This window comes from Periplaneta americana, chromosome 2, assembly GCF_040183065.1.
Source record: "Periplaneta americana isolate PAMFEO1 chromosome 2, P.americana_PAMFEO1_priV1, whole genome shotgun sequence".
Taxonomy (NCBI): domain Eukaryota; kingdom Metazoa; phylum Arthropoda; class Insecta; order Blattodea; family Blattidae; genus Periplaneta; species Periplaneta americana.
The window spans coordinates 16,506,469-16,524,571 of NC_091118.1; the positions used below are offsets into that span (position 1 = coordinate 16,506,469).

Sequence of the window (18,103 nt, forward strand, 5' to 3'; positions counted from 1 at the left end):
TTTCCAATTTATTTTATTTCGCTTCTTAGATGTGACTTCATTGCCGACATATCTTTCAAACACTTTCAATAGTAGTTTGCAAGGCCAATGTTTCCCTTTGTGGCCTGACTTCATGTTAGGCATATACAGGGTGTTTCAAAAATACGGGGCATAATTTCAGGTATGTATTTCCCACATGTAGACAATCAAAATAGTTTATTACAACATGTGTCCGGAAATGCTTCATTTCCGAGTTATGGCATTCACAACATTGATATTCACCGGAACGTTTTTCTTTCCGCAGGTCGTTGTCATTACAGAAGATGTTCAAAATGTCCACCTCCTGCTTGAATACAGACCTCACATCGATGTCTCATTGACCTGCGAACACAGTCCCAAACTCCAGGAGTATTGCGTATGTCCTCAGAACATGCCACAATTCGATTCCGAAGGGATTCCAAATCAGGCACCGGAGACGAATAAACCAATGATTTTAAATGACCCCACAAATAGAAATCGAGAGGGTTCAGATCAGGTGAGCGTGGAGGCCAAGCAATTGGCCCACTCTAATTATCCATCGATCAGGAAACCTTCGATCCAAGTACTGAATGTAACTTTCGCCTCGGAATGAACTGTCAAAGTGCCCTCTTAATGTCTCCTTTGACGGCAACGACCTGCGGAAAGAAAAACGTTCCGGTGAATTTCAATGTTGTGAAGGCCATAACTCGGAAATGAAGCATTTCCGGACACATGTTGTAATGAACTATTTTGATTGTCTACATGTGGGAAATACATACCTGAAATTATGCCCCGTATTTTTTAAACACTCTGTATATGTTGACGTTTATGTCCAATGTCAAGGAGGAAGGATCGATCCGGTGCTGTAGATTGAATTCGGCGTAGCTCAGTGGTCAGAGCGCTTGGTACGTAGAACCCTAGATCATATATGTAACAGATATGTCGGGCTTATAGGCTTTGAGGTTAACAACTTTTGTCAGGTTTACTACGCTGCCATCTAGTTGTTACATAAGGAGTCACGTCATAATTCCCATTTGAATTGCATTAGCGACTGTGCTGCCATCTCGTGTTCGTTTACGGCGGACGGGTGGCGATCCTGGCGGTTGTTCTCTTCAAAGTGCTGCCGATTTTAACGTAGCGAGGAGTTATCTGTTACATATATGATCTAGGGTAGAACCAAGGACCCGGGTTCGATCCCCGGTGCCGGCGCGAATTTTTCTCCTCAAATATTAATTAAAAACTGAACAGACGACAAAATCAATAAACGTTTCAAATGTGGATATGGAGAAGAATGGAGCGTGTGAAATGGACAGCCAGAATAAGAAAAGAAACTGACCTACAAATCATGGGTAAAGAAAGAATAATGCTGAAAATGATCAAAAAGGGAATAAGAAATTGGCTGGGTCACTGACTGAGAAGAAACTGCCTACTGAAGGATGCACTGGGAGGAATTTGAGAGTTCAGGCCAGAAGAAGATATCAGATGATAGACGACATTAAGGTACAACATTATGGATCATATGTGGAGACTAAGAGGAAGGTAGAAAGTTATGAATGAATGATAGAATGGTGTCTCTATATGTGTTTTTTTTACCTAGAGCACTGACCAGTTTTGGATATAAAGAATGCAAGAAAACCTCGGGCTTGCAAAAGCTAGTAAATTCTTGGTAATAGGGATATCCTGAACTAGCACCAACAGATATCGCACGTATACTATGAGGGATGCGCTTTGCGTCTGCATTTGTTTTTCGGTATATAAACATTGAGGATAATAAGTAGTGTATTAGTATATTAAATACTCTTAAAACAACTAAAAATGGCAAATTTTTGTTATGTTTCTATATGTAAACACCAGCGAAAGCTTTTTGTCTTCAATCAGGTCCCGAAATATTCTGAATATATGCTTTAAATCTTAAAAAATATAAGTAATTAAATTGCGCCTCGAAAGTGCTAGCTATTAAATAAAAGTAACTACTTCAAGTAAGGAAGTGTTGACTACAGTTTCATTTTGGAAGAGGAAAAAGAAAAATTAATAAAAACATATGCAACTCGACAGCGAGCTATGTTAGCTTAGATTATATGCAGAAGTTGTAGGAGTCTCCGAAGTTTACGCCTGCAGTAAACTCTCGATAAACTGGGATGTTTATTATCCAGGACGATCTGTAGTGGAACCCATTTCGTGAATAATGTTTTTAATGTACTATCCCTAATTATTAAAGCCATGTTTTTACTTCAAATTTTCAAAATCATCCTACATAGTACTCAAAACTGCATGTCCTTAACCTTCAAAACGCACGACTAATCGTGATACTATTGCGATCATATTATATCATCCTATTAAAAATTGCATTTGATCTTTGTGCAACTACAGAAAAAATACAAGGAATTCAATCTCGATAGTCACTTCCCTATAAAAAAAAAACACATTGGTGGCTGCATATCCTGTTTTCAGCGTATGGTTCTTAAATAATAATTATTAAAGAGGGCAATAACACTTTCGACATATTTTCTATTTTTTTATTCATGCACATTGTTCTCAAAGTTCTCGTTTAGGTTCATGAACATTCAATTTACTCGTATTTATATTCTGCATACTGCAGATTTCCCCTGAATATTATACAGGTTTACGTTATTGTAAATTAAATTAAATTATGAGGTAAGAAAATATTGAATTATATTAAATTATGCTAGGTTATACAAAATAACTGTAAATATAATTTTGACATGCACAGAAAACCAACAAGTGGGAAAACGTAATCAACTGAGGCATATGACAAAACATAGCCCTACAGCATGTTGCGCCGCATGGAACGCTCCTGCCCTCTGACGGTAAAACTTCGCATAAGATATCCCTATTAGTATTTGAAAACTTGTATTTATGCTGAATAAGTTTGTGGTCTATCTCAGCCATCAAAACAAAAGCGAGAAATCTCCTTGAACTTGGAAACGATATCACTGTGTTTGTATCGAATACAGAGTACAGATTTGAGAAACCAGTTTCTCAAAAATAGGCACATTTTGTCGGATTTATTATTTTTTACTTTACAACTACAGAAACATTTTTGTATAGTTATGTTCAACGTTGTGTTTTTGTTCCTAACTACAACACAAATGTATCTTAAAAAGGCATTGTTTGTTTTATTTTATAATCCATCCCTCAGCTCTTTACATGACAACCCAGAGTGACTTGGTTATGGCTGTAATGTGTTCTTTGTAACGTGTTTGATCTGCCTGTCTGTCCTATTCTTGTATTCCCTCATCTAATCCTTTGTAATCTTGTCACAGTTTTCTGACTCGTGTCCCTTAAGCGTGATTTATATGTTGCTGATTTTAACGCTATTCACTAGCTTCTGCCGTTAACGTTACATTGATGCTTTCCCAGAATGAATATCTGGCTGAAAAATTCGCTAGTTCATAAACATTTACACGGTCCTATCTCCTCTTTTATTTCTTAACTGTTTACAACAGTGGCATCTTAATAACAGTTCTCTCACATTTTTTATTTAGCAGTAGTAGTCAATTATTTCCTTTCATCTTGAGCTCCAAGGACATAGTCTTTGCATTTTAAAGAACTAGCATTGAAGGACCCAAGTACACAGGACAAGGACAACACATCATGCCACACGTGCGTCTTATCAAATATGGTTTGTAGACAGCTGCCTATATCACCGCTCGTGCCTGCACTGAAGGCAGATGTATTCGCCAGTTGTTCAGAGATTCATTCCCTGAAGTCCTGACATACCACTACTTTGGAAGCTGCTAGTAAAATCGAACGGCTTATCGCTTTCACTGAGCATTAATGTTGGACACGTTCAACTTGTCATTGAGTGTGTTTTAGTCAATGGGAATTCAAAATAAGACGCTAGTGAAATAAATAAGCAGCTTCATTACAAAATTTTGCCAGCAAATTGACCGGTGAATAAGGAAGCTTTTTCAAAGCAAATACTAGCAGCGCCATATAAATCACACTTCAGCTAGCCCCTCACCTAACCCACTCAAACCTCCTCACTGTTCTCGGCCTCCTGTCACTTAGCTATCGCCCTTTTCATCTTTCAGATATTGCCAGTATGGTTAGTGTCATACATTTTGATATATCTTTGATGGCCGATCATAAGAGTACAAGTCAAAAAACCTTATTTTACAGGAGAGCAAAAAAACTGTTTAACATTGTACATTATTTTGAAGATACTGTTATATGCACCAGAGAATGCGGCGTTCTACAGCAGCTTTTGACGTCTACTCTTTTTACCAGACATAGATATCGAGCTGATGATGACAAAACTATACATATCTCAAATTCAGTGGCGGCTCCTACCCAAACAAGGAGGTGAAGGGCTAAATGGGGTTAATATAGCATGATAATAGAGTTTAAAAATATACTCCAATAAAAATTGGACATGCAAGACTCACCTATTTCTTGTATATTAAGTCAATCCTACGGTTCTTGAGAGCAGCAAACCTATCCGTCATGTCTTCATAAAATGGCTGCTCTTTCATCAGTTCACACAAAAGTTCTTTCTGAATAGAAATATTTGCCAATGCTGTGAGTCTTTCTTGTGAAATTGTATTCCTCCTAAAAGACTTAATTCTATTTAAACACGAAAAGCTTCTTTCCACAGATGCACTTGTAGATGGAATCGTTAAAACTAAGGCAAATAATTTGTATGATTCCTCAAATACATCCTTATTTTCTTGGCACAATTTGAAACACTCCGCGGTAGATAACGACCTATTCACCTCATCTGCATACAGTAGCCGCAGTTCGTTCTTCAAACGGTCAATTTTGTTGAATATCAATGGATAGCAGTGTTGTAAATTTTCAAGTGCTGTAGAAGGGAAATCTTTAGCATACTTATCAAATTTTGAAGTATCCACAAGGCCGAGAAATTGCAAATTATCACAGTCTTGAAACCTCACTTTCATTTCCATTGAAATAGTATCCAAAATCTCGAAAAACAAAATCCTGAAATTTCGAAAAATCTCATCCTCTGTCATGGTACTGTACTCTCTTCTCCGAGTTAGGCTGGTCATTCCTTTAACTTTCTCAAATAATTCCGAGAAATACTGGTCATTTCTTTTATTGTTTATTACAGCACAAGTACTTTTTATCTTGGATATGCAGTATGTAATGTCCAGCGATTTTTTCTGTAGAACATCAAATAGAACATCGGTCAATGAAAAAATATCATTGAATACTACAGCCAGAAAAGTAAATTCAAAACTATTCATATAGTTCAGAAACCCCTTACTAAGTTGAACAGATTTCTTGTCAGACAGTTTGTCATTCATAATTAGCTCAAAAGCTTGTTTCAGGTTTTCCCAATCCTCTACAATTACATTGAGTAATTTTGAATTAGAACACCAGCGAGTTTCTGCTAAGGTTGGTATACGTCTAGCTGAGAGTGAATCTATTACGTGTGTTCTTTTTGATGAATGGTGGAAAAATGACGGAATCCCACTGATACTCGCAAAAAATATGCGACATTTAGAATTGCATTCTAAACTCTGTTGCAACACCAAGTTTAACCGATGGGCTAAACAATGCACGAAAACAGATTGAGGTGCTTTGTCCTTAACTTTCTTCTGGAGACCGTTCAAGTGACCCGCCATTACGCTTGCTCCGTCATAGCACTGTGCTACCAATTTGTTCTCATAACCAAATTCTTATAAAACCCCATCCAAAATGCTGAACAATGCTTCAGAGGATCTATTAGCACTAACATTATGAAACCCCAGGAAACGTTCAACAATAATTCCTTCAGAATTTACATATCTTATTATCATAGAACACTGTGATGTCTGAGTAATGTCTGTGCTATCATCAACTTGAATAGCAAAAAAAGTTGTGTTATGAATCTCATTTTTCACATGGTCATTGATGTAGTCAGATATACAGTCTAGCACTTCATTTTGTATGGTCTTAGAATCACCGGTGAACACATTACTAATTTTAGAGTAGTGGTTTTGAATTTCCAGCGGACTCCTAGATATTAATAATGCAAGTAGTTCCTTGAAATTGCCTCGATTTATTGAAGAAACACTTTCATCGTGACCCCTAAATCCAAGTTCTTGTTTGCTTAAATATAGCACTGAATCAATTATAAGTTGGAAAAAAATCCTATTTAAGCGAACATTTTCATTGAAATGGACAAGATGTAACCTTGCATTTTCCCGAATGGCGTCACCAATTGTATTCCTATTCTTCAGGAAAGTGTTGAGTTGCAATTTGCATTTCAGGTGTTGGGCAGAATCTTTGTGTTTGTTTAGAGCCCGCGTTATGTTCTTAAAATCTGAAAATCCTTCTTTATTCCAAACATTGTGATTATTGCTAAAAAGCAAACAGGGCCAACAAAATAATTTCTCTAAATAGGGGCTACTGCATAGCCATGGAAATTCAGAAAACCAAGAGTTTTTGAAGTTAACATTATAAGATTTGCCGTTTTTTTTCCTTTTTTACACTAATACTTAATGCTGTGGTAGGTCGTCCTGTTGTCAAAATGTCTTTTTTGTCTTCGTCTTTCCATCTGGAAAACGGTGTCTCAAGTAACGCACATACAGTATCACTAACTGGATTCATTATCACAGACACACACTTAACAAACTTTCACTTAAAACTGTCTAACACCCGCACAAGGAAAAAGGCAGAGCCATACTGTGTGTGTGGGTGGAGGCGTCAAGGCGAGAAGCGAACAATATTGAGAGGGTGGCCTTTGCTAAAAACTGGTTCGGAAGTCCACAGCACTGATGCGGGGATGCTTTGTTGTTGAAAACATCCCTTCACACGGGTAGTAAAATCACAGTTTTCTGAGAGAACTTGACGTCACGTTGTCATGGTAACCAGCTGTTAGGGGAACGACGTTGTTTGGAGGACACGTTCTGTTCATGTCCACTGTCAGGTATACTGCTAGAGAGAAAGAGCATGACGAACCCTCGCTCGCTCTTTGTCTTCTTCCCTTCACTCGGTAAGTCGAGTCTCGCTAAAGAGTGTCACAACATACAGTAGACATACATTGCAACAGTATTATAAACAAGTAGACTGAGACTTAGGAATGAAATATTACATATGCGATTCGTTAATGTATCTTATAGCATTTAATTTTAAATTTTAGATGAAGGGCCCCTTCACTCCCTTCATTCGGCGAGCCGCGCCTGATCGCAATTTCGCCAAAAATTGACTTGTACTCTTATGATCGCCCATCAAAGATATTATGGAGTACCCATAATTATTATTCAACTAGGTGTCCATTTGAACAAAATTTAGCGCCTGCATGTCTGCCTATTTTAATGCTCTGTGCTCCTGCAGCAGACAAAACAATCTGGTCAGAGGAAGCTCAGTCAGCTAGGTGACAGTTCACTAGGCTGAGTGAAGCTGATGGCAGTAGTAGTGACAGTATCCATAACTACAGTAATGTCAGTAGTACTGACAGCAGCTATAACTACAGTAATGTCAGTAGTAGTGACAGTAGCCATAACTACAGTAATGTCAGTAGTAGTCACAGTAGCTATAACTACAGTAATTTCAGTAGTAGTGACAGTAGCTATAACTAAAGTAATTTCAGTAGTAGTGACAGTAGCCATAACTACAGTAATGTCAGTAGTAGTGACAGTAGCCATAACTACAGTAATGTCAGTAGTAGTGACAGTAGCCATAACTACAGTAATGTCAGTAGTAGTGACAGTAGCCATAACTACAGTAATTTCAGTAGTAGTGACAGTAGCCATAACTACAGTAATGTCAGTAGTAGTGACAGTAGCTATAACTACAGTAATTTCAGTAGTAGTGACAGTAGCCATAACTACAGTAATGTCAGTAGTAATGACAGTAGCCATAACTACAGTAATGTCAGTAGTAGTGACAGTAGCTATAACTACAGTAATTTCAGTAGTAGTGACAGTAGCCATAACTACAGTAATGTCAGTAGTAGTGACAGTAGCCATAACTACAGTAATGTCAGTAGTAGTGACAGTAGCCATAACTACAGTAATGTCAGTAGTAGTGACAGTAGCCATAACTACAGTAATGTCAGTAGTAGTGACAGTAGCTATAACTACAGTAATGTCACTAGTAGTGACAGTAACCATAACTACAGTAATGTCAGTAGTAGTGACAGTAGCCATAACTACAGTAATGTCAATAGTAGTGACAGTAGCTATAACTACAGTAATGTCACTAGTAGTGACAGTAACCATAACTACAGTAATGTCAGTAGTAGTGACAGTAGCTATAACTACAGTAATTTCAGTAGTAGTGACAGTAGCCATAACTACAGTAATGTCAGTAGTAGTGACAGTAGCTATAACTACAGTAATTTCAGTAGTAGTGACAGTAGCCATAACTACAGTAATGTCAGTAGTAGTGACAGTAGCTATAACTACAGTAATGTCAGTAGTAGTGACAGTAGCCATAACTACAGTAATGTCAGTAGTAGTGACAGTAGCTATAACTACAGTAATTTCAGTAGTAGTGACAGTAGCCATAACTACAGTAATGTCAGTAGTAGTGACAGTAGCCATAACTACAGTAATGTCAATAGTAGTGACAGTAGCTATAACTACAGTAATGTCACTAGTAGTGACAGTAACCATAACTACAGTAATGTCAGTAGTAGTGACAGTAGCTATAACTACAGTAATTTCAGTAGTAGTGACAGTAGCCATAACTACAGTAATGTCAGTAGTAGTGACAGTAGCTATAACTACAGTAATTTCAGTAATAGTGACAGTAGCCATAACTACAGTAATGTCAGTAGTAGTGACAGTAGCCATAACTACAGTAATGTCAGTAGTAGTGACAGTAGCCATAACTACAGTAATTTCAGTAGTAGTGACAGTAGCCATAACTACAGTAATGTCAGTAGTAGTGACAGTAGCTATAACTACAGTAATTTCAGTAGTAGTGACAGTAGCCATAACTACAGTAATGTCAGTAGTAATGACAGTAGCCATAACTACAGTAATGTCAGTAGTAGTGACAGTAGCCATAACTACAGTAATTTCAGTAGTAGTGACAGTAGCCATAACTACAGTAATGTCAGTAGTAGTGACAGTAGCTATAACTACAGTAATTTCAGTAGTAGTGACAGTAGCCATAACTACAGTAATGTCAGTAGTAGTGACAGTAGCTATAACTACAGTAATGTCAGTAGTAGTGACAGTAGCCATAACTACAGTAATGTCAGTAGTAGTGACAGTAGCTATAACTACAGTAATTTCAGTAGTAGTGACAGTAGCCATAACTACAGTAATGTCAGTAGTAGTGACAGTAGCCATAACTACAGTAATGTCAATAGTAGTGACAGTAGCTATAACTACAGTAATGTCACTAGTAGTGACAGTAACCATAACTACAGTAATGTCAGTAGTAGTGACAGTAGCTATAACTACAGTAATTTCAGTAGTAGTGACAGTAGCCATAACTACAGTAATGTCAGTAGTAGTGACAGTAGCTATAACTACAGTAATTTCAGTAGTAGTGACAGTAGCCATAACTACAGTAATGTCAGTAGTAGTGACAGTAGCTATAACTACAGTAATTTCAGTAGTAGTGACAGTAGCCATAACTACACTAATGTCAGTAGTAGTGACAGTAGCCATAACTACAGTAATGTGAGTAGTAGTGACAGTAGCTATAACTACAGTAATGTCAGTAGTAGTGACAGTAGCCATAACTACAGTAATGTCAGTAGTAGTGACAGTAGCTATAACTACAGTAATTTCAGTAGTAGTGACAGTAGCCATAACTACAGTAATGTCAGTAGTAGTGACAGTAGCCATAACTACAGTAATGTCAATAGTAGTGACAGTAGCTATAACTACAGTAATGTCACTAGTAGTGACAGTAACCATAACTACAGTAATGTCAGTAGTAGTGACAGTAGCTATAACTACAGTAATTTCAGTAGTAGTGACAGTAGCCATAACTACACTAATGTCAGTAGTATTAGCAGGAGTATTTGTTGTAGCAGTTCTAATCTGAAAACTGAAATTAAGTTTGCTCTCCAACTGCAGCTGGTCGCAATCTCTGTTGTAACAGTTTGTATCAATCATTGCTCAGTAACTGTAACCATGGCAACAGCTCACACTTACTGCTGTTTTCAGTCGCTCCGATTGCATTTCCTCTACCATTTTATTCAGTTCCTCCTCCTTCGCTTGCAATTCTTCTCGCAGGACACGCAGTGCTTCCACTTTACTCTGTAAATAATGACAAATCTGGTTGAGAAGATTCTCAGATGTCGATAATTTGACTACAAACATGACTGCTGTGATAATGATAATGATGATTTTTTAGTACTAGTAGTAGTAGTAGTAGTAGTATTAGTAGTAGTAGTAGTAATAATAATAATAATAATAATAATAATAATAATAATAATAATAATAATAATAATATAACTATTATTGTTTTTTTCATTATTAAAATGTGCAATTACTGAGTGCAGCTCTTAAACTCCTTCGCAACTGTAACCATGGTAACAGCTCACACTTACTTCGGAATATGTATGCTAAGACATTTGTGTTAAATTTCAACGTACTTCGTTTACATGTTTCGACCTATTTATGGGTCATCTTCAGAACTCCTGAACTTCTGAAGATGACCCTTAAATAGGTCGAAACATGTAAACGAGGTACGTTGAAATTAAACACAGTAAAGTCTTACCATACATATTCCGAAGTAATACAGTGTTAAAAGTTGTGTAATCAAGATGTATATGTCACACTTACTTCTTCCAGCTGGCGCCTCATCTCTCCCCCAGCCTCCAGTTCTTGTCTCAGCTTCCCCAGCAGATCCTGGTAACTCTGTAATATAAACAATTCTGGATCAGAGAAAGCTCAGCTGGTTAGGTGATAGTCTGACTTGAAAAACAGGTTTCATGAAGGAATCAAGCTGATGGCCGGTATACAACATCAGGAAATGAGATAACAGCTACCAACGTATAATGTATGGATAGAGGCTTTAAAGTAAAACCTCTCATCCTGCCTATGGTTTTCCCTGAAGAGGTAAATAAATGTTATGTGTCCTCAAATTAATTGAAAATATGCAGGAACATAATCAAGATTTTTATGATGAACTTCTAAGAAATGACCCACAGGGCGTATACACTACCAAAACAAACTATAATTAATTCGTATTTTCATTTTAAACCCATAAAGAAATGGGCCGTGGATCATCTAGACCAGTCGTTGCCACCAAACATTTTGAAGATAGGACCCATTTTTGAGCGAGACTTTTATTACAATCCCCGACGACTACATATAGGCCTACACAAGTTAAACGTCTAACAGGGCTACAGATTTTATATTCAAACGCTTTAGCAGGTATTACCACACCCTTTTTTGTGACATACGCTTTCCCAATATTGCGATCTATGTTAGCTTTCGCTCATTTAGTCTATGTATCGAATTATCATGCAAACGTTTCTTCCCCCATTCCACTTGAATTCGTCGTTCAGTGACATGATCAGTACAACTTGAAAATTGTTAACAAATATTTTCTTACAATAACTGATGACCTCAACATCCCACAAGATACCTACTTACTTATTTAATAACTTACTGGCTTTTAAGGAACCCGGAGGTTCATTGCCGCCCTCACATAAGCCCGCCATTGGTCCCTATCCTGAGCAAGATTAATCCAGTCTCTATCATCATATCCCACCTCCCTCAAATCCATTTTAATATTATCCTCCCATCTACGTCTCGGCCTCTCCAAAGTTCTTTTCCCCTCTGGCCTCCCAACTAACACTCTATATGCATTTCTGGGTTCGCCCATACGTGCTACATGCCCTGCCCATCTCAAACGTCTGGATTTTATGTTCGTAATTATGTCAGGTGAAGGATATAATGCGTGCAGCTCTGCGTTATGTAACTTTCTCCATTCTCCTGTAACTTCATCCCTCTTAGCTCAAAATATTTTCCTAAGAACCTTATTCTCAAAAACCCTCAATCTCTGTTCCTCTCTCAAAGTGAGAGTCCAAGTTTCACAGCCATACAGAACAACCGGTAATATAACTGTTTTATAAATTCTAACTTTCAGATTTTTTGATAGCAGACTAGATGACAAAAGCTTCTCAACCGAATAATAACAGGAATTTCCCATATTTATTCTGCGTTTAATTTCCTCCCGAGTGTCATTTATATTTGTTACTGTTGCTCCAAGATATTTGAATTTTTCCACCTCTTCGAAGGATAAATCTCCAACTTCTATTGTTCCATTTCGTACAATATTCTCGTCACGAGACATAATCATATACTTTGTCATTTCGGGATTTACTTCCAACCCTATCTCTTTACTTGCTTCATGTAGAATTTCCGCGTTTTCCCTAATCATTTGAGGATTTTCTCCTAACATATTCACGTCATCCGCTGATGTAGTCCGTTCAATTCCAAACCCCTCTCTGTTATCCTGAACTTTCCTAATGGCATACTCTAGACTAGAGCGAAGTTGAAAAGTAAAGGTGATAGTGCATCTCCCTGCTTTAGCCCGCAGTGAATTGGAAAAGCATCAGATAGAAACTGGCCTATACGGACTCTGCTGTAAGTTTCACTAAGACACATTTTAATTAATCGAACTAGTTTCTTGGGAATACCAAATTCAATAAGAATATTATATAAAACTTCTCTCTTAACCGAGTCATACGCCTTTCTGAAATCTATGAATAACTGATGTACTGTAACCTTATACTCCCATTTTTTCTCCAATATCTGGAGAATACAAAAAATCTGATCAATAGTCGATCTATTACGCCTGAAGCCACACTGATGATCCCCAATAATTTCATCTACATATGGAGTTAATCTTCTCAAAAGGATATTCGACAAAATTTTGTACGACGTCAACAAAAGTGATATTCCTCGAAAGTTACTACAGTTAGTCTTGTCCCCCTTCTTAAAAATAGGTACGATTATGGATTCCTTCCATTGTTCTGGTACAATTTCCTTTTCCCAAATTGCAAGTAGAAGTTTATAAATTTCGCTAGATATTACGCTTCCACCCTTCTGTATTAATTGTGCTGGAATTTGATCAATACCTGGAGAATTGTACTTTTTCAGATTTTCTATCGCAATTTCGACTTCAGAAAGTGTGGGTTCCGGTATAAATGGCTCAGCAGTTTGTGTTTGAATTTCGTCCCGATCATTTCTATTTGGCCTATGTATATTTAGTAGTTGTCCAAAATAGTTTTTCCATCTGTTAAGGATTGAATGAGAGTCTGCAAGGAAGTCACCATTCTCATCCTTGATCACGTTTACCCTTGCCTGATATCCATTTTTAAATACCTTTATACCCTTATATAAATCTCGAATGTTTTTATTCTTACTATTTGTTTCTACCTCATTCAGTTTTTCCTTCAAGTAACCTCTCTTTTTATTCCTAAGTGTACGACTTGCTTCCCGTCTTTCATTGAAATAATTATCTCTATTCTCCTCAATTGGATCCTTTAAGAATTTCAATTTTGCCTGTTTCCTTCTATCTACTGCAATGGAACAATCTTCATCAAACCACGGTTTCTTTTTCTTAGTTTCCTGATAACCTATGCTCTGCTCAGCTGCAATTTTGATATTATCTCGGATATTTTCCCACACGCTATTAACATCTAACTCTTCCTCAGCTTCGTCAGCAGTTGCTAAAGCAGCAAACCTATTTGAAATTTCAACCTGATAACGTTGCTTAGTTTCCTCGTCCTTTAATTTCAAAATATTGAATCTACTAGTATTCAACATCCCACAAGATAATGTTACTAATAGCTTAAATTCTTTAACACAATATTTTCCGACAAAATTCCCAAATATTCAAATATTTCCAACAAACCCAACAAGAAATAACTATAATTATTAAAAATCTAAAGTAAAGAAACTCCTCAGGGTATGATGAAATAACAAGCAAAATATTAAAACCGAGTTCACATAGGCCATTAAATTATTTATGTAACTATTCAATGTTCAATGGTATATTCCCCGAGAGATTAAAATATTCAGTGCTTATTCCTATCTTCAAAAAGGGAGAAACAACGTCTCCAGAAAATTACAGACCCATATCACTTCTACCAGTCTTCTCCAAAATCTTTGAAAAAGTAATGTATAAAATATTATATCATCATCTAGAAAGATACAACATTTTAGTCCCAGAACAATTTGGATTCAGGAAAAATAAAGGTACGGAAAATGCAACATTTAATTTAACTGACAAAATTCTGGAAGCAGTTAATAAAAAATTACAAGTTGTAGGGATTTTCTGTCATTTATCCAAAGCATTTGACTGTATAAATCATAAAATACTGCTAGGTAAATTATTATGGAATTAAAGGTGTTGCACACCAATGGTTTCACACATATCTCATAGATAGGAAACAGAAAGTCGAAATCAATACAACTATGAAATCTGCCTCGGCATGGGGAACTATTAATAATGGAATTCCTTAAGGATCAATACTAGGTCAACTACTTTTTCTAGTGTTCATAAATGTTCTTGCCCCTCTAATAAAAGATGTAGGTCATCCCATATTATTTGCAGATGACGCAAGTATAGTAATTGCTGCCAATAACTCCAACACATTCCAATCTTCAACAGAGGAAATGCTCTTCAAAATATGTGACTGGTTCTCAGTCAGTAAATTAGTATTAAATTGTAACAAAACTAACATCATTCAATTTAAATCCTATTCAAATTCAACCTCGCAAATTTCTAGCGCAATAATTAACAATAGATCCCTATTAGAAACAACAATCAAATTTCTTGGCTTAAAAATCGATAATGTGTTAAATTGGAAAAATCATATTAAAGAAATTACCCCCAAACTAAATTCAGCTTGTTTTGCTATTAGATCTATGCAAAAGATAGTAAATATCAATACCTTAAAAACAATATACTTTGCATACTTCCACTCGGTAATGAGTTTTGGAATAATATTCTGGGGAAATTCCACAGATAGTAACAGTATATTTCTATTACAAAAAAGAGTAATTAGAATAATAGTAGGTGCCAAATCTAGGGAATCTTGTAGGACTATTTTCAAAAAAACTACAAATAATGCCCATGGCTTGTCAGTATATCTTTTCATTAATAGTCTTCCGCGTATGTAATCGTGAAAACTTTGTAACTAATTCAACAGTTCATACCATAAAGAGTAAAAAAAATGACTTTCATACTCCATCGGCAAGTCTATCGTGCTATCAAAAAGGAGTGCGTTATATGGCAGTAAAAATTTTTAATAGCCTCCCTATCGATATAAAAAATGAAACTCAAAACATAAGATTATTTAGGGCCAAATTAAAGAAGTACCTAATTTCTCACGCCTTCTATCCTGTAGGTGAATTCATGACATTCAATAACACTTCATGAAATTGATACTAAACTTTCTGTTGTACTAGAAGACTATATTGTAAATCTCGTCTGTATATATTTCATCTAGACTGTGACTATAAATTAAGACTTTATAATAGTATTAAGTTTTTTGACTTGTTCCATATTCTAGCTGTGAAGCAATGTATGAATACCATGGAATGTTAATAAATACAATACAATACAATACAACACAATACAATACAATACAATACAATACAATACAATACAGAGTTCATTTCCTAGGACTCAGAACATTTTTCGTTACCGAAGAAGATCCTCAAATTAAAATTTAAAAAATTACATATTTGTGAACCGTTATGTCCTGAGACGTAAAACCAATATCACGGTTCTGATATTTCTCACTGGTTTAAACATTCAATTTCTATTTTGATACTTACTACTTTCGTTACAACTTTAATGTAGCCTAGGTAAATGGGATAGCAATGTCCTCTTCTTTCCTCTATCCTTGCCACAGTCCTCGGTATCCTTTGATTTAACTAACTTCTCCCCATATCCACTCTAAAGCCATACCTGCGTCTGGCCGCGAAACCAGATGGCCCGAGTTCCAATCCCAGTCGAGGTAATTTACCTGGTTGAGATTTTTCCGGTGTTTTCCATCAACCCAATAGGAGCAAATGTTGAGCAACTATCGGTGCTGACCCGGACTCATTTCATCGGAATTATCATCAGTTCATTAAGACTCTAAATAAGCTGAGATGTTGATGCAGCGGCATAAAATAACCTACTAAATAAAATCCACTCTAAACTTATCACTGTCCTCAGCCTCCTGTGACTTGGCTATCTCTATTTTCGTGTTTCAGATATTGCCAGTACTGCTGCTGTCTTTACGTAGTAATTAATATATACTGGAGTACCTATACTTATCATTCAATTAATTTCTCATTTTGAATACGGTATAGTGCCTGTGTGTCTGCCTATTTTAAAGTTTTTCGTGTACCCTCAACTGTCCAATTACTGTATCTGTAACCATGGTAACAGTTCATCACTTACCTTTTTCTGCTGCAACCGCAACTGTTGCTCTCCTTCATATTTCTGCCTCAGTTCTGCTTTCTCCTGTAACCACAAAGGAATCAGGTTCAGACGTAGCCCAGTCAGTAAGGTGGCAGTACGATGAGAAACAGAATAACACAACCAACTACTGAATGTATTGTACTAAACAACACGACATTTCTCATTCTATCTTCGCATTTTGTACATGGCTACAGATTGGTCTTAACTCTTTTTCAGTTTCCTTCGTCACCCATTTTGTGAATGCCTGGTACGAGGAAATAGTAGCGTGGAATAAGGGAAAGATTGCAGAATGCTGAACTTGCAGTGAAAGACATGCCCTTTGGCAGAAAATTGTGAATGAATTATGAAATGGTGAAACTTAATGTGCTTTCTTTTCCCGAAGCAATGATCAGTTTTGGATCTAAGGAATGCAATTTCTCGGGCTTGCAAAAGGAGCTAGTAAATTCTTGGCAATTAGTATTTGCAACCTTGTATTTATGATAAATAAGTTTCTCGTCTATCTCTGCCATCAATAGTAAACGATATCACTGTGTTTGTATCGAATACAGAGTCCAGATTTGAAAAGCGAATTTCTCAAAAATAGGCACATATTGTCGAATTTATTATTTTTTGCTTTACAACTATCGAAATATTTTTGTATAGTTATGTTCAATGTTGTATTTGTTTTTCTAAGTACAACACAAATGTATGTTATTAAGTAGACATCGAAAGTTAAGGCACTAAAAAATTGTGTTTTAGGCGCCTAAACATGCTCTGAAAGCAACAAAAATAGAGCAATAAAAGGCATTGAAATTATATTGGATCACCCATAATATATAAAATTGAATGTGGGTATGTATGTATGTATGTATGTATGTATGTATGTATGTATGTATGTATGTATGTATGTATGTATGTATGTATGTATGTATGTATGTATGTATGTATGTATGTATGTATGTATGTATGTATGTATGTATTCCTTTTTTTGAGCAGCATGTTCCATTACAAATGGAAAGTAATACTACATGCCTAGGTTTACCTTCAAGTACATAATCCATTTACATTATATATTATTATGTTGCCATTCTAGATTAAATATGGACTAGTGTAGTTCATCTACTATGTGTAACTGCCAAGATAATATTGGTACTTCTTAATCTAACTTATTTTCCTATTCCTAACCTATGAAGTACAAGAATCTATTTACATATTCTAGCATTAAAATATTTACAGTATTTACATATTTACTATCTCTTGATCAGCCTATTTTCTGATAAATTATACCCTCTAATATTGTAGCTTATTTACAGAATGTAAGTAACCTATTTTTGACCCTTATCACTTAATTCTGACTTTTAACCTATCTTCCCAAATAACTTATCCTTATATACTAGCCAGCCTACTGTAGTTGTTCAAAGTCTATACTATTTGCAAACTTTATAAAATATTTTACATAACTTTTCACTAATTTTGTCTTGTCCGCAGGCCACTTTCCACCACATTTATGTATAGACTGGATTAGTGTTCTTCTTTCCTTTCCTAATTTCGTACAGTCATAAATGATATGATCCACTGTCTGATCCCCATCCCCACAGACACATGTCGCACTATTCTTGATTTTAAATCGATGAAAATATGCGTTGAGTTTTCCATGTCCGGTCAACAGAGTCGTCAAGTTAGGAGTTACTTCTATCTTCAATTTCAGTCTATCTTGGACACTATGGAAGAACGCCTTGGTTAGAGTACCTTTGGAAGT

At 36.2% G+C, this 18,103-nt stretch overlaps 1 protein-coding gene across 2 annotated transcripts in view; it reads right to left on the reverse strand.

Annotated features, from left to right (window-relative positions):
- The window catches only part of LOC138714261 (trichohyalin-like), a 32,620-nt gene that overhangs the window by 5,705 nt on the left and 8,812 nt on the right, over positions 1 to 18,103 (reverse strand). The window contains exons 4-6 of one of the 2 annotated variants that reach the window (XM_069846596.1): positions 16,345 to 16,407; positions 10,716 to 10,790; positions 10,083 to 10,187 (exon numbers count right to left, since the gene is read on the reverse strand). In XM_069846596.1, coding sequence (XP_069702697.1) covers positions 10,083 to 10,187; positions 10,716 to 10,790; positions 16,345 to 16,407 — 243 coding nt within the window. The remainder of the gene's footprint in view (positions 1 to 10,082; positions 10,188 to 10,715; positions 10,791 to 16,344; positions 16,408 to 18,103) is intronic. The other variant, XM_069846597.1, reaches the window with a different exon arrangement.